The sequence below is a fragment of the Papio anubis genome, chromosome 3, assembly GCF_008728515.1.
Source record: "Papio anubis isolate 15944 chromosome 3, Panubis1.0, whole genome shotgun sequence".
NCBI classification, from domain to species: domain Eukaryota; kingdom Metazoa; phylum Chordata; class Mammalia; order Primates; family Cercopithecidae; genus Papio; species Papio anubis.
In genome coordinates, this window is record NC_044978.1 from 68,359,436 (window position 1) to 68,380,118 (window position 20,683).

General features: G+C 37.2%; 1 protein-coding gene across 2 annotated transcripts in view; it reads left to right on the forward strand.

Moving 5' to 3' along the window:
* The window catches only part of TNIP3 (TNFAIP3 interacting protein 3), a 95,803-nt gene that overhangs the window by 72,054 nt on the left and 3,066 nt on the right, over positions 1-20,683 (forward strand). For both annotated transcript variants that reach the window (XM_017959023.3, XM_009207499.4), the window contains 6 exons: positions 610-738; positions 5,049-5,165; positions 8,103-8,228; positions 12,850-12,900; positions 13,713-13,811; positions 17,305-17,365. In XM_017959023.3, the coding sequence (XP_017814512.1) occupies positions 610-738; positions 5,049-5,165; positions 8,103-8,228; positions 12,850-12,900; positions 13,713-13,811; positions 17,305-17,365 (583 nt within the window). The remainder of the gene's footprint in view (positions 1-609; positions 739-5,048; positions 5,166-8,102; positions 8,229-12,849; positions 12,901-13,712; positions 13,812-17,304; positions 17,366-20,683) is intronic.

Below are 20,683 nucleotides of genomic sequence, written 5' to 3' on the forward strand. Positions count from 1 at the left end.
AATTGGGAATCCAGGACTTTGGGAAGCTGAGACGGGCGGATCACGAGGTCGGGAGTTTGAGACCAGCCTGGCTAACATAGTGAAACCCCATCTCTACTAAAAAATATAAAAAACTAGCCAGGCGTGGTGGCAGGCACATGTAATCCCAGCTACTAGGGAAGCTGAGGCAGGAGAATCACTTGAACCCGGGAGGCGGAGGTTGCAGTGAGCCGAGATCTCACCATTGCACTCCAGCCCAGGCGACAGTGTGAGAATTCATCTTAAAAAACAAAAACAAAAACAAAAACAAACAAACAAACAAAAAACAAAACAAAAAAACCAGAATTGGGAAATTTGATTTTTTTTTTTCCCCTGGGGTCGCAAAATTTCTAAGCTACTTCAGTAGATTCTGATAAAAGAAAGATTCCTTCAATCCTAATTCTAGCATTCATCCAAAGAATATCGCTCAAGTGGGACGTTAAGTTAAAGTCTTGCAGGTTCTGTTTTTATTGTATTTCAGAAGGGTGACCCCTCAATCTGCCTGCCACGGCCGATATATCAGAATTCCTACAATATCATCTCGTTCGACTTGTACTGATTTTTCTTTTCTTTTCTTGGTCTTTACTTCAGAAGGAAAAGGAACGCCTAAATGAAGAATTACATGAATTGAAGGAAGAGAATAAGCTTTTAAAGGAAAAAAATGCTCTTGTGAACGAGGAGAAGGAACATTACGAATGTGAAATAAAACGCCTTAATAAGGTATCAGGCAGGTCAAGCATGGGATATTAAAATGAGAAGTCCCTGCATAAAACATTCTTACCGAGAGTCACAACAAAATCTAGGCTGCAGTGTGGGTCCCAGCCTTCAGGCACAAGAAATTAGCTGTGATTTTATAAATCACTCCTAGCTGCAGCTTTCAGCCATACTTGGCTAAGGAGGTTTTAGGGAATTTTTGTCCCTACAAAGATTCATCATGAAAAAGAGAAATGAGGAGGAATTATAGAGACAGTAAGAACGTTTCTTAGTTTGAAGAACCACATAAAGCAAGTGGGTGTTTGCGAACAATAACGTATCTCTTGGTCAACCACAAAAGCTTCCTCAGGAAACAAACTGCTCTTTAAAATGATCACTATGGAGTTGGGTGTGAAACACACTCTAAGGAAGCATGCTAAATGCCGAATCCAGGCTGAGATGGTAGCTCTCTCAAGTGCAAGCCTAAAACCTACTTTAAAGTGAGGGAGAGGAAAGGTGTGCGCATGTGCATGCAGTGGTGTGTGTATGTTGTTTTATGGACTAGTTGGTTCATATTTTGGAGGAATGGGTCGCTAAATAGTTCAGGAAAAATAATCCTATACTGTTGACTTTTCCAAGAGCCAACCCATATGTGGAACATAGGAATGCTATAGCACATGGTTGAGTTGAGATACGCATCTCTCAACTAGATATTTCCTGATAAAAGAATAGAAATTGTCTTCTGAAACAAGAGTAGGTGATTGGACTTGAAACAGATGCTCAACCCCTGTATTTTGGGCCACATGCCCATGGTTCTAGTTAACTAGTGTTCAGAGATGTCATTTAAAGATCCTCAAATTATTAAGTATGTGCCTGCATAGCTGATAGGATGCTTTGCAAATGTGATCCTGTAGTAGATCTGTTTGTGGGACAAGTTATTCTTCAGGAGAAAATTGGAAAGTGAGGATAAACTTCATAATACACTTTATCCTCTAAGAGAGAAAAACCATGCTCAAACATACAATGCAGGGCAAAATCTATCTTTTCCCTTTTGTTCTCTTCCAGAAAATGTTGCACAAATGCATTAGAGGAACTATAAACAATTGAGATTATATTTAAAATCCTCCCATTTTTGATACCATATTACAAGTTTTCTTACATTGTCTCATTTATAGACTGTCCCTAAATATAGATACAAAGATATAAACCTTGTAGATATTAAAACAGCCAAGAATGCTGTATTTTTGCTCATGTCCATGTGCACTCTTCATGTTTGTGTATCCATATTTGTACCTCACAGAAAATTGTTTAAAGTTAGAAAAATATAAGTTTTCATCATTCCAGTGATAATACAATTTAATAATTCTCCATGAAATTTTACATTTTAAAATTGTATGATTTTATAATTATAAAATCTCAATGAGAAAAAATAATTTGAGTAAAATCAGATCTTTATACAAATGTCACCTCTCAAAGATGACTTTTCTGGCTATCCTAATTAAAATTACATACTATACTACTGGTGTTTCCTGGTTTAAATTTTCCTTGGAATTTATTACTATCTAATATACATATGTATATATTATATATATATATAGTCTAACTTTTATGACTTTATTTGTTTTCTAGCTACTAATCTTGGTTGTAAACTCCATGAGGGTAGGATTTTCAGGCCAACTCCTCCATTAGGCACCAGAGGCACAGTGTCTAGGCCTGTAGTACTTTTAGGGGCCCATAAGTATGTTTATGTTTAATTTCTCTTAAAAGTAGAAGAAAAAATAAACTTTTGGGGTGAAAACACATTTTCATATATTATGTAACCATCTTTATAACAATGCATTTGTAAAATATCATTTTAACGTGTATTTTAGGGAGGGAGGGACTCAGGCAATGTCATAATGTGGTTCTGAATTTTTTCTGTTTTTTTTCACTGCTTTATCTTAAATACCTAGAACAGGACCTTGCTCAGAGTAAGATCTTAAATATTTATTGGATGAGTGAATGGATGAATTTAATTAGCTAGTATATAATATGTTTGGTAGACAATACTGGACCTAGAATTCATGCTTTAACAGGCATAATACATTACTTATGGGTAGTGAGGAAAAAAATAAAAGCATGCTTAAAGCCAGAAAAGATTTCATCCCACATCTATACTTTAAGCTGTCCCTTGAAAGTATAGATATAAAGTGATGAGTTATGACAGTAGGTTTTTGTCTTATTTAAGATGGGTATTGGTACCTAATGTAAGATATTATTGTTCTTCTATTTTACAATGAATATTTTTCTTTTCCTTCTTACCAATGTGATAAACAGAAGTTACTCAAAATGTTTTTGGTAGCTGATTGTGCACACCATCCATCACAGCATGGAATCCAGAGCCCACCCTCGATGTACAAGCTGAATATCTGCTGACCCATATTCACTTAGCAAAAATGTGTAATATGTCAGCTTAGTAATTAACATACTGTTTTCAGAAGTTCACACAATTGTGTGTATTCAATTCGATTTGTTTGCTTTGAAGAAAATACCTGGGAGTTTGTTTTTATCAGGCTCCTAAAGGGAAGCCAGATGTTTAACCAAAGTGAAAACAATTACCTAAGGCTACTCAGCTTGTGCCACCCATGGGCAAACTTGATTTGTCTAACATCTCGGTAGATCTGTTTAGAATATCTGTACTAATCGTAAATATTCTAGAATAGGTTATAGGTGTTTGTTCAAGGAAGTTGGGAAAACCCCAAATGGAATAAATATCTATTAGACTCATCTTTCATTTATGACTCATTTGCAAAATTTCTAGGATCCCAAATAGCATGAAAAATAGATCAGAAAATGCAAATAACAAGATCTACAAAAGTAGTCTATTTCCAGGTGTAGGATAAGGAACTAGCATATTCAATTGCCATAATCCATTTGGCCCACCCCACCCTAGATTCTCTCTACTACTATTCACCAGTTGAAAAAAAAATGAACTATTCTGACACTTCCTAGAGCTTAACACAAATCCTCACAAAACATAATTATTAAGCTACTTTTGTTGTTTCTGTAAATTCTCCCCAAAGGATGAAGAAAGCTCTTTATTTCTCTTACAACTTCCTGAAAAAAATGATATTCATATCAGGCTAGACAGTATCTGTATATTCTAAGACATTCTATTAGGAAATTCCCAGTCTGTCCACATACTCAAAACCATACATTTGCTTGTCTTTTCCTACCTTTATGACCATATTATACAGTAATGCAGTGGAGTTAGTTACCTACTAATATCACCAAATAGACACTGTTGAAGTTACTAAAGAAATACAGAAGCAAATTATTCTTAGATCTCTGAAAATAAACCTTTTCTATTTGTACAGAGGACTCATTTGATAATGAGCAAGTAGTCATTTTGTGGTCCCTGAGGCCACACCAGGGTGAGAAGTGTTCTGCCACAATATTTGGAAGTCATTTTTGTTGAACTTATCATGAACCAAAGGTCTTCAAAAGAGAGGCAATGTCTTTCATATGATGTTACCAAAAATAATGTAATGATGTGATCATGATGAGCTAATGACTAAGGACTAAGGACGATCATCTTTCTGGTGAATATAGGAATTTCTTTCCTCTCCTCATGCCATGCTAAAAGCATCAACTTATACTGGATGTCAAGAAAGCAGGGCACTCTCCACTCGGTAGTGAGTTAATGAATGTTTTAGCAGAAAACAAATAGGACTGTGGCTAGGCCAGGGCAGAAGAGTAGCACAACAGAGCTAACAGATTCTGAGTCTGCATGGGCTCTCATTTCTGTGGATGTCCCTCTCTCCTGTTGAGGGCATGCCATAGTTATACAGCAGAATATTACTCAAAACATTACCTGGGACCAGCAGCACCAGCTTCTGAGAAATGCAAATTCTGAAACTATACCCTCCAGCCTACTGATTCATAATCTCTGGGAGTCAGTACCAAGGGATGGGCATGTCTGCTACCTCTGATGCTCCCTAATGTCTGAGCATCATTGATAGGGTATACATTTGACTGAAGCAGATAATCTGGAGAAAGTCTATAGATACAGATTTTGTTTTCATAGTTGGCTAGGTGGAGGAGGAGGGTCCAACATCAAAGCCTAAATAATAATGAGGATCGATTAACATAAGCATCATCATGTAGAAAAGACAAAGATTCTGGAAAAAAATACATATATGAGAAAATCAGAAAGAAGAAAGTTACTCGGTTATGTCAGCAGCATTGAACATGAAATGCTTATTTGTGGGTGCATTTGAGATGATTGTAACAATTATAAAAGAATTCATTCCATGTGGTAAATCTTAGATCAACAGTGTACTTATCTTATTACATAGGTTCTTCAGGATGCCTTGAATTTCAAGTGTTCATTTTCTGAGGACTGTTTGAGGAAGTCTCGAGTGGAATTTTGCCATGAGGAGATGAGAACAGAAATGGAAGTTCTGAAGCAGCAGGTGAGAAGCTGGAAGTGGCATGATCCTGTGGAGAACATACTGCCCATTGTTCATGCTTCTTTGGGCATTTTTAGATGTCTTGCTGCTAGAAATATGTCAAAGGTTTTTGCATTTATTTTAAGTAGAATTATCTAATTTTCAAGCTTGATAGGAAGAATATAGATCAGCTAGTTCAGTCCCACCATTTAGAATATAGGGAACTGAGTTTCAAATGGATTAAATGGCTTACCCAATCACACAGTTAAAAGAGGGACATGCCAATTAACCTTGGGTGAGGTTCTATTAGCACTGGGGCTAGAGAGTTTCATGTAGACATAGTTTTTGGTTTTGATTTTGTTTTTGAGACAGAGTCTCCCATTGTCGCCCAGGCTGGAGTACAGTGGCGTGATCTCGGCTCACCGCAACTTCTGCCTCCCCGTTTCAAGCGATTCTCCTGCCTCAGCCTCCCGAGTAGCTGAGACTACAGGCGCATGCCACCATGCCTGGCTAATTTTTTGTATTTTTAGTAGAGATGGAGTTTCACCATGTTGTCCAGGCTGGTCTCAAACTCCTGACCTCGTGATCCACCTGCCTCGGCCTCCCAAAGTGTTGGGATTACAGGCGTGAGCCACCGCACCCAGCCACATGGCTTATTTTAAGACCACTATTAATCCCAACTCTGGATCTTTTCAGAAAACAGTAGCAGCTGAGTGATCATTCTGTAGTTGCTAGCCTCTAGGCCTTTGCACAATAGAGCAGTTTTAAAGAGAATACTTTGTATTTATTATAATCACTGAAACCAGGTCTGCTCAGCTAGTCCCGCACCACTTAGCAATTCACTGATGCACAATAGCATTCTCCTCTCCACTCACCTAACCTCACTCACTATTGCCAAGTGGACAGCAAGAGTAAGGATGCACTCTCTACAACTTCTGCATGTATCTATTGGCAGCATAGTGCAGAGGAGATACCGCACTGGTTAAACTGCTTGTGTCTAAACTTACTCTGGAATTCTCTAAATCTGCTGGAATTCACTTAGCTGAGGGGCCGACCATGCATATCATGTCTCTTTTTATGTGAGAGTTTAAATAAACTAATGTAGAGAAAAATCTGGAATGGTTCATGGCAATAGTGGTAAATACAGGATACATCAAGGAACCTCAATCCCTGAAGCACACATTGTCAGTAACTTATTAGCAATGGGAGACAGGGTGCCATAGAACAAAGGGCTGGAAAGCATCATTTTTCTGATGTCCCTGGGTATGATTTACTGACTGCTTTTGCCCTGAGTGAGTACTAATTACAAAGATTTTTGTTGCAATACATGGAAAAATCGAGCAATTGTGTTATTATTGCTGTTACTTGTTTTATTGTTACTGCTTCATATGAAGTAACCTATCTGTGAATAGATCTAAAAATTTTATAGCATTTGATGGTAAAGTTGGATTTTCTCTTCTGTCAATTTTACTTGAATAATCTGCTTCATTACATTCAGGGTAAAATACATAGCTGAAAAATAAACTTATGAAGAGAATAAGGGTAATATGCACAGTCTCAAAGCTCTGTCAAATTCTCAACCCCTAGAGTACTGTTGGTACTGGCCAGGATTTCTTCAAAAACCAAAAGTACTGCTTATGTTCAAACACTTGACATCTTCGGAACTTGCATATAAGGTACACGACATGCAAGAGTCACTTTTACACATAAAGTTTATAATAATGGTTTGGTTCATATTTCTTACAGTGACAGATATCCTTTTTTCATAATCCCTGTGGGAAGACCAAAATCCATCTCCGTAGTTTTGCAGTGTATCTATTGCTGACTTTCTCCGTAAATATTTTAACTGTGCATGTTTGTAATCAGGCACCCACAATCGTTACATCACCAAGTGCCAGGTGAAACACTAAAGGGTTTAAATGCACAAAGAAACTGAGTGAGAATCTTGGCCCCTACCTGACTAAAGTGATGACGTTGCCAGTGTTTAATTCTAATCAGATGGTCTCCTCCCATTTAAAATGCCTCTGGTGATTGTTTACAGAGCATTAGTTTAACTGTCTTTGGAAATGAATGTCAGTTCTTAACCAAAAAAATTATCAGAATGTTAGTGTGGCTGGATGTAGTTTCCCTTCAGTACTTCTGGTGAATAAAGACTTAAAAATTTAATATGAGTATCTGCATGTAGATGTATACAAAATGTTTAATTTCTTCCCTTGCATATTTTGTTCTATTGCTGTCGACTTAGAACAATAAAATTGATAAACCTTTAGTTAAAATGTGTTGCACTGTTAGTGATGAAAGTGTAATGTGCAGTAGTTTTAATAGACAAAAATCTAGCTACTAGGTTCCAATATAAGTAGTAATTTAAATCAGAGTCTTAGAGGAATGTTTTTGCTTCATTCCCTAAGTTTCATTTGTTTTCATAGCTTTATATGCCAGTCTCCTAGCCCTCAGTCAACAATAAGTCAGTTGAAAACAATAACAATACTTAAACCTGTTTTTGTTTTTAGTTTGGTCACTTTTCTGGAATATTTGGAGTGCCTCTCAAGCGGTGTTCCACTCAAATATTACTATTATTTATGATACACACCCAAAGTAACTTATAAAGGGAAAATTTGTGAATACCTTTTAACAATCATGCTTTGCTTTTCCACATACGTAAGGGTTTTGTTTCTCTGTTGCATTCAACTTATACATTATGTCTGGAAACTTGGGCATGTCAGTATTTAGTGACACTTAACAGCTATTTTCAGTAAACTGTCTTTTAGAAGTTCAAGCAGTATTCATACATCAAAGTCCTTGTGTTAAGGATGGATGACTTGCTCTGAAACAGTGACACTGAACACTAGTTGGGAGGGTTCTTTACAATAATGGAGTAGGCAGCAGTCATTTAAAATAAAGTCATTTACATGGCTTAAGAGAAAAGGAAGCTAACAGTAACAGCAAGTTAATATTTCTTAGGTGCAAATATACGAAGAAGACTTCAAAAAGGAACGATCAGATCGAGAGAGACTTAATCAAGAGAAAGAGGAGCTACAGCAAATTAATGAAACTTCCCAATCCCAGTTGAACAGGCTGAATTCCCAGGTACAAGTCAAAACAAAATAATCTTTGCCAGCATGTATGTATTTTTTTTTTTTCATTTAAAAAATTCAAGACTTTTTGACTTCTGTTAATTGCCATCGAATTTTTTTGAAAAGTCAGCACCTGGGATGAAGTCATTCTTAAACAATCTTGTAAAGAGATGAAAATGACTGGAAATTTCTTTTAACTTAAGTATGTTAAGGAATTGCCCAAGAAATTGGATTCCAAAGTTTTTTTTACAAAATACAGTCCTTTTGATCTTTTTCTCATAATATTTATCCTGGTAGAATGAGAGTTGAACTACCTAGTACTCAAATAAAGTGAAGTGGTTTTCAAAATTCTTGTCATTTTCTTTGAAGGGCTATGTTGGAATGCTCCTGTCTGCCAAAAACATACATATTTCTAAATGCCATTTACATGTGAGACTGAGGATTTTGTTCAGTGGTTCCCAGATGTAATGTAACTGGAGTACTTTCAAGGAAGCCAGATAATGGTCACCAGTTTATTAAAATAGAATATATTAAATGTAAGCATACTAAAATTAAGTGTAATTGAATATATTAAAGTAGGTTCAGGAAGTTGCCATGATGGGTAAATAGTGATGTTAATGAAGGAAACTGTAGCTAACATAATTTTGCCTTAAAAAATAAAACAAACTGCACCATTTTTATTTGTAAAATATTGCAATACTTTTAAATAAATAGAAAATTGTTATGGCAATGCTGTGGCAACTCTTAGTTTCAAGATTCTTAGTCATAAAAAATTTTTAAACAGTCATCATTTTCTTCCAAATACAAAGTGGATTGTGAATTACATTTAATTTTATCTCTGATTTTTTAAAGATTAACTTGAAATTCCTAATTTTACGTGGAAAAAATTGTTTTGCAGAACCATTTTCTCTGTAAGAAATTAGAAAAAATAAAATAGTAGTAAAAAAATCAAATAATTTTATGAAAATAATTCAGGCAACCTAATAATTCATGTAACAATAGATAAGACAATGTTCTCATTACTCTTGGTAAAAAAAAAAAAAAAAAAAGAGAGAGAGAATATATATACTTTTTTGGTTTTTGAGATGGTGTTTTGCTATTGTTGCCCAGGCTGGAGTGCAATGGCGTGATCTCAGCTCACCGCAACTTCCACCTCCCAGGTTCAGGCGATTCTCCTGCCTCAGCCTCCCAAGTAGCTGGGATTACAGGCGTGCACCACCACGCCCAGTTAATTTTTTGTATTTTTATTCTTTTAATTTGTTTCTTACATGCCTACCTAGCCTAATTTCTTTCAAGTTGTCTCTGTACAAACTGTTTTACTTGCTGCCAACAAAACAGTTTTAGAACAAAAAATAATTTGTTTTTTAAAGCAATTGTACAATTTGCTGCCAGTACAACAGCAAGTGAAACAATTTTAATTTTAAAACAATTTTTAGTAAATTATTTATTTTTGTATGATAAATTATATATCAATATATAATTATATAATTTTGTGTATTCTACTATATTAAGATTGGTGATAGACTGGCAATGTCCTTGCCATTACAGAACTTTTAGTCTGGTCAGGAACATACATCTATCTACTTAACATTATATACTATAATCCACAAGCCCTTTCCTGTGTCACCTGTAAACTTGATTGGTATCAGCAAAATAAATGTATTTTCTAAATGCAGTATGGTATAATTGTGCCTAGAACCTAAAGGAAAATCTTAATCATATCTAAAGTGATAACTTAGAGCTATGAAATTTTTTCTTTAAAGTAATGAAAGCCCAATCCTTTTTTTAAAAGTCTCATTTACTCAGTAGGAGAATGATAGAATTCACAGAGACGAAGTAGATGGTTTGATGATGTATGTTAAATGTATTAACAGCAGATTAAATGCTAAGATATTTAAAAAAGAACTGATGGCCGGGCGCGGTGGTTCACGCCTGTAATCCCAGCACTTTGGGAGGCCGAGGCGGGCGGATCACGAGGTCAGGATATCGAGACCATCCTGGCGAACATGGCGAAACCCCATCTCTACTAACAATACAAAAAAATTAGCCGGGGGTGGTGGCGGGCGCCTGTAGTCCCAGCTTCTAGGGAGGCTGAGGCAGGAGAATGGCGTGAATCCTGAAGGCGGAGCTTGCAGTGAGCGGAGATCGCGCCACTGCACTCCAGCCTGGGCGACAGAGCGAGACTCCGTCTCAAAAAAAAAAAAAAAAGGAACTGACATTACCTGACATTACCTTAGTTGAATAACATATTATTTGCTGTCCAAGTGGACTTTTAGAGGAATGTTCAGGTCAAACCATTCTGGCATTCTGAGTTGCTTTCTTCCCAGAATGTATTCATTCTGTCACTAAGATGCGTTAAGCCGGTATCAATGGTAAAATAAGTAATGTGGTAAAGTGAAAGATGCTTAGGGTATTTAGAAATAAGAGGAATTTAGGGCAAAAAAGACTTGGTGTTCCTGCCTGCTCTGATATTCCATTGGTGGTAACCTTGAACAAGTTATTTAACTTTTCTATGCTTCCTTTTCTTCATCTGTACGATGACAAAGTTGAACTCGATCATCTCTAAAATGTTTCTTATTACTCTAAAACTTCTCTCTAAAAAATAAGTTACCTCACCTCTTTTAGTATACCTGCCTGTAAAATATAGATAATGAAACCTACCTTATGACTTCACTAAGTTGTTCTCAATGGTAAGTGAAAAAAGCAAAAAACAGGCCAGGCGCAGTGGCTCACGCTTGTAATCCCAGCACTTTGGGAGGCCAAGGCAGGCAGGTCACTGGAGATCAGGAGTTTGAGACCAGCCTGGCCAACATGGTGAAACCTCATCTCTACTAAAAACACAAAAATTAGCTGGGCATGGTGGTACGCGTCTGTAATCCCAGCTACTCACGAGGCTGAGGCAGGATAATCTCTTGAACCCAGGAGGCAGAGGTTGCAGTGAGCTGAGATTGGGCCATTGCATTCCAGCCTGGGCAGCAGAGTGGGATTCTGTCTCAAAAAGAAAAGAAAAAAACAAAATACCCTTTAGAAAACATTTAGCTCAAGCCAAATCATGGCTCAGAGGTATTTTATAAATTATTTTAGTCTATTAGAAGAGGGGGCATGTTTAATAGTTTCATTTAGTTGTATAATTAGCATGCTACTTTCAGTTCCTTGTAATCTAATTTTGATGCTTTCTTTTTGCAAGGCATTCTGCTATATGCTGTGAGAAAACGAAAACTGGTTCTTGCTAGTAAATAACTCACAGTATAGTAAAAGAGACATGTACAGTCTATCCTCATCATCACCAATTCTGCATATGTGAATTTCCCTACTCACTAAAATGCATTTGTCATCCCCAAATCAATACTTGTGGTGCTTTGTGATACATCCTTACATATGAGCAGAGCAGCAAAGTTGTTTCCTGACATATACACATTCATAGTGTTCTTTTTGTGGTCCATTTAGTGCCATGTTTGCTGCGTTTTTGTGCTTTTTGTTGGTGATTTCATGGTTTAGAATGGCCCACATATATATGCTGACATGCTCTCTAGGATTCCTAAACACGAATGATGTGATGTGCCTTACAGAGAAAATATGTGTTAGAGAAGTTTCATTAAGGCATGTTATAGTACTCTTGACCATGAGTTCAGTGTTAATCAATGAAACATATTAAATAAGTTGTCTTTAATCAGAAACACACATGAAACAAAGTTATGTATTGATTCATTGACACAAATGTTGTGAGAAGAGGCTAGCAGAAACTTAACCCAACAATTCTTCTAGGAGCAGTGGTTCAATATTCACTAATTCAGTGTCCCTGAAGACTTTATGGAATATGACTACCACAAGCAGCAAGAATTGCCTGTAAATAGTACACATTGGTCTAAAAAGTCACACAGTGAATGTACAACACTACATAAGAGGACAGAATAATTCTGATTACTAGGACTTGGAAAGGTATCATTCAGAAGGAGATATTTGACCATCCCTTATGGGAATGTGGGACACGGAGTATAGGAATGACAATGAAACAGTCAAGGAAAAGCCAGCTTTCTCTAAGTGTGTCTTAAGTTAAGGGAACCCAGGGTAGGTGATTCATCTAGATGAGGCTGGGCCTTAAGTAGTGAGAAGCCGTGGAATATAGCAGTGTGACTTTGAACAAGTTACTCAGAATCTTATGTCTTAGTGTTCTCGTCTATAAAATTGAGATAATACTAAGTATCACATAGAGGGATTGGGAGAATTCAGTGAGTTATTGCATGTAAAGAATTTAGATCAGTTTCTGACATGGATTAAGTGCATATATAACTTCTAAAATTTATTATGGAAGCCTTTGAATGTCAGTTTGACAATTTCAGTGTCATTCAGTAAGCAATGAAAATTGTTTCTATATCTGTATCTAAATAGATCTACCTAAAACAGAATTGTAATGGCCTCAAAAAACTGGAATAGCAATTTAAAACTATCACATTTTTCAAACTTCAATTGGAAATGTAAAGATAGAATCAATGCATATCTGGAAAAACCAACCTGTGGCTGTTTTTGTTGGTATTACTGCTGTCAGTGCCTCACACTTGAGTAGGTCAAGAGTGGCTTAGGAACTAATGATTTGAGCTTGTCTTGATTAACAAATGCCTTTGTTTTGTCTTTAGATAAAAGCTTGTCAGATGGAGAAAGAAAAACTAGAAAAGCAATTAAAGCAGGTATGTTGTTCTAATTTTCACTCATACATTTATTCCCACGTACAACATTTCTCATTGTCCCAATTAAAGACATATTCAAGCTCTGCTACAGGTGGCCTACAACAACCCATGGTCTTCATTACCGACTACACCATCAATGGATAGACAGTGCTTAGGCACCACCAAGGCCTTTCAACCCTAACACTCATGGAAAGTATATGCTTTATAGAGCATGTTACCAGTAGCACAAACCTTAGTGCTCCTTAGACCCACGAGCACCTGGGAAATAGATTTCACTGGTATTTCATGCAGTTGCTCACACAATTAACAGTGGAAAACTAAATCAAATACTGCCTCTTTTGAAAAAATAACATGCCTTCTTGAGCACAGAAGTATTCTATCCCATGGATTCTCTAGTTGCCTTAAAGACTGAATATTATTTGTCTTAATTCCTAATTTCCTTTCTGGACTTTAGTTTTCCCTGGCTACAATTTAAGAAAACCTATTTCATGACTCAATGGATAGATTTTCTTCATTGAGGGCCCTCAATAAAGATAACTCAAAAACATAAAGTTAACTCTATATACTTTTCAAGTGTGTCTCATTTCCTCAAAATGGAGAAATGATTATAGTTTCACCTTAGGTAAGACTTGACCAGTGAGCCTTATCTGTATCGGTCCTGAGTCTATTGACATGTTTACGGTTTTGAGTTATAATTATGCCAGATTAGGTGGAACCTTAAGATTGAAACCAAACCTTTTGTATAAAGCAATGTCAGTGCGACTCTTCAGTCTCTCCCACTGGTAGTGAACCCACAGCTTTGTTCTCCTCAGATGTATTTCCCAACCTGTAACTGCGGCTTGGTTTTCCACCTGCAAGATCCATGGCTACCGACAGGCGCTGGAGCTGTGCAGAAGCGACGGGAGCACCCAGTAAGTAAGAGTGCATTTGAAAAAGTGCTTAGTATACTGTTTTGGTAGAAATTATGTCCATCTCTGGAATTTCAGCACATTATATTATCTACAGCAAGAGCCTCTGTTTTTCTCTCAGCCTCAAACTTGCAAAGTTGGAGTGGTCAGTGTACAGTAGAATTATCTTTGGGACACTGAATCCACAGGACACATAGATACGAATAAATTAACTGAAAGGTATTAAATTGGGAATAATTCCTTGAACAACATATAACATTTTCAATTGGCATACCTCATTCCACCCAAAGAGTATTTTAGGTGTAAAATGTATTTATGTATAAAAGAAAGTGGATATGGCAAAACAAAAAAAAGAGATGCTTTTTTTCAGTTGTAAATTTATATTGAACTACTATGGATATTGCTACATATGTGCAAAATAGTTTTTGACATTTTCCAATTGAAAGGATTTTCTTAAAGGATCCAAGAAAAAGTGACCCACTTAAGTTGTTCTCCATGGCTGTGTCTTCCCAGACAAAATGAAATGCAGAGTTGAGCAATTATTTGTGAGGGGAATTGATTTGGACAGTCAACCTGAATAAGTCAGGCCCAAAGCACCCTTTTTTTCCCTCTCAATAGCAGTAGTCCACCCACCCTCCTCTACCTTCTATTTTGCCTACATAGATAGAACCTTTATCCAGGAAAAAAAAAAAAATGTGTTTTTTCTGCATTTTGTATTTACCCAGGCAAATCCTCCCAAACTTTAGGTTTGATTGTGTTTCTCATGATGAAAAACATCTAAGATTTTAAACTGGGATTTTCCGACCAGAATGCTTACAGAAAGCATGATTCTCTTGGCTTCTTGAAAGTTCTCATACTTTTGTTTGAGTGTGACTCAAAGCCCTTTTCCCAAGGGAGGAGATAATGACTCTTTGGGTGGCAGAAGGATGTGAGGATTTAATGAGCATCTCTTATTTGACCCCGGTATGACACAGCACACTGCTAAGAATTGGTTCTTTTCATGTTATTGCTGGTTGCTAGTTCTGTCTGCTCTCCTTCCCCAATTTCCTTTTTTTTGTTTTCTTTTTTTCTTTTTCCTTTCTTTTTTTTTTTTTTTTGAGACAGAGTCTCGCTCTGTCGCCCAGGCTGGAGTGCAGTGGTGTGATCTCAGCTCACTGCAAGCTCCCCCTCCCGGGTTCATGCCATTCTCCTGCCTCAGCCTCCCGAGTAGCTGTGACTACAGGCACCTGCCACCATGCCCGGCTAATTTTTTTTTGTATTTTTAGTAGAGATGGAGTTTCACCGTGTTAGCCAGGATGGTCTCGATCTCCTGACCTCATGATCCTCCCGCCTCAGCCTCCCAAAATGCTGGGATTACAGGCATGAGCCACTGCGCCCAGCCTCCTTTTTTTTTTTTTACTTTATCTGTTTGCTTACTTTTCAGTCTTTACCAATAACATTAAATTTTTTTTTTCAAGATTGTAGAAGTCAACTCAGATTGTGAGAAACACAAAGAGAAATTTACTGTAGGAGTGAATTAACCTATAGAAGTTGGCTTCTACAGGTTGGGGGATTATTCTTATGAAATATTCTTATGAAAGATTAACTATGAAACCAATCAGTCATTCATATTTACCTAAGAGTACAAATTATTGTTTCTGTCAAATCTTTATTTGTGGAAAGAAGGAAGGAATTCACCTACTACAGCTAATCAAGCATTCCCTGTCAATTAAAAAAGGCAAGGCAGTCCAGGTCACATAAAATTGTCACCAAATAAAGGCCTATATTTGAAAAAGGACTCCAAGCCATGTAGAATAGCCTACATTTTTTTTCTTTTTTCTTTTTTTTTTTTTTGAGAAGGGGTCTTACTCTGTCGCCCAGACTGTAGTGCAGTGGTGCGCTCTTGACTCACTGCAACCTCCACCTCCCGGGTTCAAGCAATTCTCCTGCCTCAGCCTCCCGAGTAGCTGGGACTACAGGCACACAACACCACGCCTGGCTAATTTTTGTAATTTTAGTGGAGATGGGGTTTCACCATATTAGCCAGGCTGGTCTCAAATTCCTGACCTCGTGATCTGCCTGCCTTGGTCTCCCAAAGTGCTGAGATTACAGGTGTGAGCCACTACGCCTGGCCAGAAAGGCCTATATTTTCAAGCAGTAGTCTGATGAAAAAAATCTCAGCATAACAGTAGAATTTACAACCAAATCCTCAAAGTTAATTTAAAAATAAGATTTCATGTTTCTTGCCTATATTGAAGGCTGAATTAAGTCACATGCTACAGTGCTGGTAACATTACAGGATATTTACCTTCTTTTGGTAACCCTCCTGGAATATAAAACTGAGGCTCACGTCACTTATCCTATGTGTTATTTGAGACGTCTAAAAATAAACGAGAAGATAAAAAACAGAGGTGATCTCATTTCCTCTTCTAGCTTTTTCATAAGCCAGAGGAGCCAAGGGCCTAGGTGTCTAGAGTGGGGGTACAGTGGGGTCAAACTGCACTAAAAGCAGCATTTCTCAGTGTCTTGTTGAGTAATTGAACTTCGTAGGTGACTTTCAGCAGTCTGACAGCCTTGTAAATGCTCTCTGTTGACTCATGTTAGAAAAATTTTCCTCAAGTTATTTTTAGGAGCTAATTGAATTACAGAACAAAAAAATCTATATTCTCTGTGCCTTGTGGAGAAGTAGGAGGCAGGGGTGAGCATTCAGAGCAGAAAGACAGACCTGCTTTGTGGGCAGGTAAAGCTGAGATTGCTCCATTCCTAGGGGTTAAATACAGAGGTCCGGGCCTTGAAGATATCTTGATAATTTAGGCCTATGGGTTTACTATTTATTCAATGAAATCTGTTTGGCATTCAATATCTAGCTGTTCTTAACTGGTGTAAACCTAGGAGAAAATCCCAAGAGAAAAATCTTGTCTCTGTAGACTAAACTATACGAGCAATTTAGAAGACAGGTTCTGCTGGATTGGTTCTTTGGAATAGAAAAAAGGGAAAGATTTGCCCTCCTTCACCATCCTGAACTTCTATCAATGCCAAGTCCCCATTTAATAGCTTAGATTTCCTTCCTTAAACCATTAGAAAACTTGTATTAAGCTTTTTTTTTTCCCCCTGGCCTTCTCATTGCCTCTAGTGTGAGGGTCTCAAAAAGAGTATTTGTTGATGCTAAGTTGCTTTGTTTTATTGATGGGTTGTAGTAAGTTTTACAAGTGTTTATACTTCTGCAGATATTCAAAACACATCTGTTTCAGAGAAAAAAAAGAAAGAAAACATGTCACAACCTCAAAGTAGTAGAAATTCTGGCCAAACACAGAGTGAATTTAAGAGGGGGTAGGGAGAGATGATGGCAGTGATGGGGGATAAGCAGGATGAGTGAGGTTGGCAATAGGTTTGGATAGAAATTACTTTTGTGTTACCTGCTTAATAAAAGCCACATAGCCTAATTGTATTTTTGACATGCCACTATGTTTGGTTTGAAGTCCATATTGCTATAATAATGTTTTATTGTTCCACACAGCCAGACTATCAGTGGTATGCTCTTGACCAGCTTCCGCCAGATGTACAACACAAGGCAAATGGTAAGACCACAGCTGTGTTGAGCATTCTTTCATGTTTACATCTTAATGGGATCTTTTTGGGATGTTTACTCAACATACATTCATTCATACTTGGGGAGGACTTACTATAAAGTTGTGTTACATACATAACTTTAATTTGATGCACCTGGGGTTAAATTGAACTCCTTAAGACACAGAAAATGTGCAAATACAGAAATGCATGAACTTCAATGCTGGCTTCTGTTCCTTTTTCAGTCTCAGAGTCAGAATTCCATCTGGGGTTAGAAATGAAAACTGTAAGCAGAGCTGTATTATAACAACAACAAAGTTCTGCAATTGTACTACAAAGTACAGATGCACACCCACTATTCCAAGTTGAGTTTGCTAGACAGATGTTTTAAATGTCACTGGCAGACAGACAGAGGAAACCAAAGGCTCAGAACTGTGTTCCCTTATGACTAAATGTCAGACTCCAAGGCAGGGTTCTTAGTTTAGGCCAGGGTTGCCCACAATGCCCACCTCAAAGTATGCTGGGAAAAACTAAAAGTCACTTACGAAGTACTCACAACTAAGATTACTTTTTTACATCTTATTTTTTATTGGTTTAACATTTTCTTTTTTGTTTCTAGAATCTGCTATACTTTCTACTGCTTCTTTCTATGGTCTTGTGAGGCCACCCAGAAGCAGGCTGTATATACTGAGCTATAATCAAAATCCCACTTCTATTCTCATCACGTATACATAATCAAAAGTTAGAAATGTCTGCTGCATGTTTAAAGTCTCATATGACACACACCTGGGACTCTCACTTGTTAATTTCCAAAGATTTGAATCTATCTAAAAATGCTGAAGATGAGCTCTATAGTCTAATTTCAGGCCATTCTTGAAATTTGATCTCATTTGAAGTCAGAGCTGAGATCACAGAAATTTAGTTTTTAATACAAGGAGTCTGTTATGGAGTGTAAATAGGAAGCCAGGGATACCACATGTAGTTTTGCAGGTTGTGAACTTTACAAGTCTAAGGGGCGCATAATGGTCGTCTATGTGGATGGAGCCTGCTGACATACAATATGCAATCTGGACAGCTGTACACAGCAGCAATGGGTGTGGCAAAGACCATAGATTATAACAGCATCATAGAAAAGAAATATGAAATGTGAGAACTCCATAATAAAATGTCCAGGTATTTATCAAAACTCTATAGGACTCTCTTTTTTCTTTGCTTTCTACTACAAATATAGCCAGAGGTTTTAATGAAGTTCTTGAGTTCCAACAATAATGGAGTTCTTTTATTAGAAAGGCATACCATTAACCAGAATGAGTGTTGCATAATATATGCAATTTTAAAATCTATTATTGTATAATTGCAGAATTGCTACCCAATTATAATTTTCCATTGTATATTGCTCTGGAATGATTATTAAAGATATTTTCTTTCTGAATTGGAGTTTAATCACTAGAAAATACAATTACTTAGTACAGAACTTAGTAATACCATAAGGTCATTTATATATCATTATTGAATTCTCCCTGGACCAATATTACACAAGCTAGTGATTACATAAAATAGAAACGAATTGTGATGACATTCAGAAACTAAATAGAATATGCAGTAATGAAACGTTGTAGTCAGTGTATGAGACGTACTGATTTTTGTCTAGCTAGGAAAAATGTAGTGAGCTTTGTGATGTATAAGCATACCATGTAACAGTGTCTACAGATGTAAAACTACAACAAAAAAGTCTCTATGATGTACCAACGTAAGCTTTGTTTCTGTTTTTTTTTTTTTTTTCTGAGACAGTCTCACTCTGTCACCCAGGCTGGAGTAGTGCAGTGGTATGATCATAGCTCACTGTACGCTTGAACTCCTGGGCTCAAGAAATCATCCCACCTCAGTCTCATGAATAGCTAGGGCTACAGGCATGCACCACCATACCCAGCTAATTTTTATTTTTATTTTTTTGTTCAGAGGGAGTCTTGCTCCATCTCCAGCCTATTGCCCAGGCTGATCTCGAACTCCTGGCCTCAATTGATCCTCCTGCCTTGGGCTCCCAAACTGCTGAAATTTCAGGTGTGAGCCACCACACCCGGCCTGTTTTTAAAGAGTTGTTTATTTCAGTCTTCACAACAATGCTATAAAATAGGTTTTGTTTTGCACTATTTAACACATGGGGAAACCGAGGCTTAGAGGATATACGTAACACCTAAATCACACAGTTAATAAAATTTCACACACGGATTAGATTATTTGATATATAGGATTCTAAAACCTATGGTTTGAATTATATAGTACAGTGCCCCTCTTACTGTACCCCTCTCACTTTATTAAAATTTTCTAAAATTATAAATACAAAAATGAGAATGGGTCTCTAACACAGATAATAATATGACTAGCGTTTAATCCTCAATAATCTCATCTTCGCATGACCTCACAGCATGCTACTCATTTGACATTTAGAATATCACAAGTAAAAGACACAGTACTATGTAAGATTAAGTGTGTAATAAATATGTTATGAACTAACTTGTGCATGGACAGCCCTGGTGGAACCTGACCAGGGGTATGTTATCATTTGAAACCCATCCTTCTCCATACCAACACAACTCTGCAACTAACTATGGCTGGCCAGCAGCAGGCAAGAGGGCTGATCGTAGTTAGGGCACCACCAAAAAATTCCTTACTTAAAAATCTACCTGTTTGGGATTCCTATGCCTCCTTTACTAGCTTCCACATTTGATGTATTTCATAGCTCAAGCCATGTCATAAGAATTGGCAAGAACTCTGAAATCACTCTTGTCACAAATGACGGATGTGTCATAATTTAATTTCAGTAGTGGTTTTTGCTGGTTTGGGGTTCATTTAATTAAAAAGGTCCTTTTAATCTGTTGGTGTAACTGAATTGTTCAGAATTCTCATAAAATAATTTTGTGGTATTGATTATTAAGAAATCACTGGTTTAAGGCCAGACGTGGTGGCTCATGCCTATAATTCCAGCACTTTGGGAGACCAACGCGGGTGGATTGCTGGAGCCTAGGAGTTCAAGCCCAGCCTGGGCAACATGGTGAAATGCCGTCTCTACAAAAAAATACAAAAATTAGCCAGGTGTAGTGGCATGTGCCTGTAGTCCCAGCTATTTGGGAGACTAAGGTAGGAGGATCACATGAGCCCAGGAGGCCAAGGTTGCAGTAAGGTGAGATCACACCGCTGTGCTCAAGCCTGGGTGACAGAGAATGACTCTATCTCAAAAAAAAATAAAAATAAAAATAAAACTTCATGCATTTTAAAAGGTATGGCAGATAATGAGTGATTAAATTTCAATGATACCACTAAATCTTCCT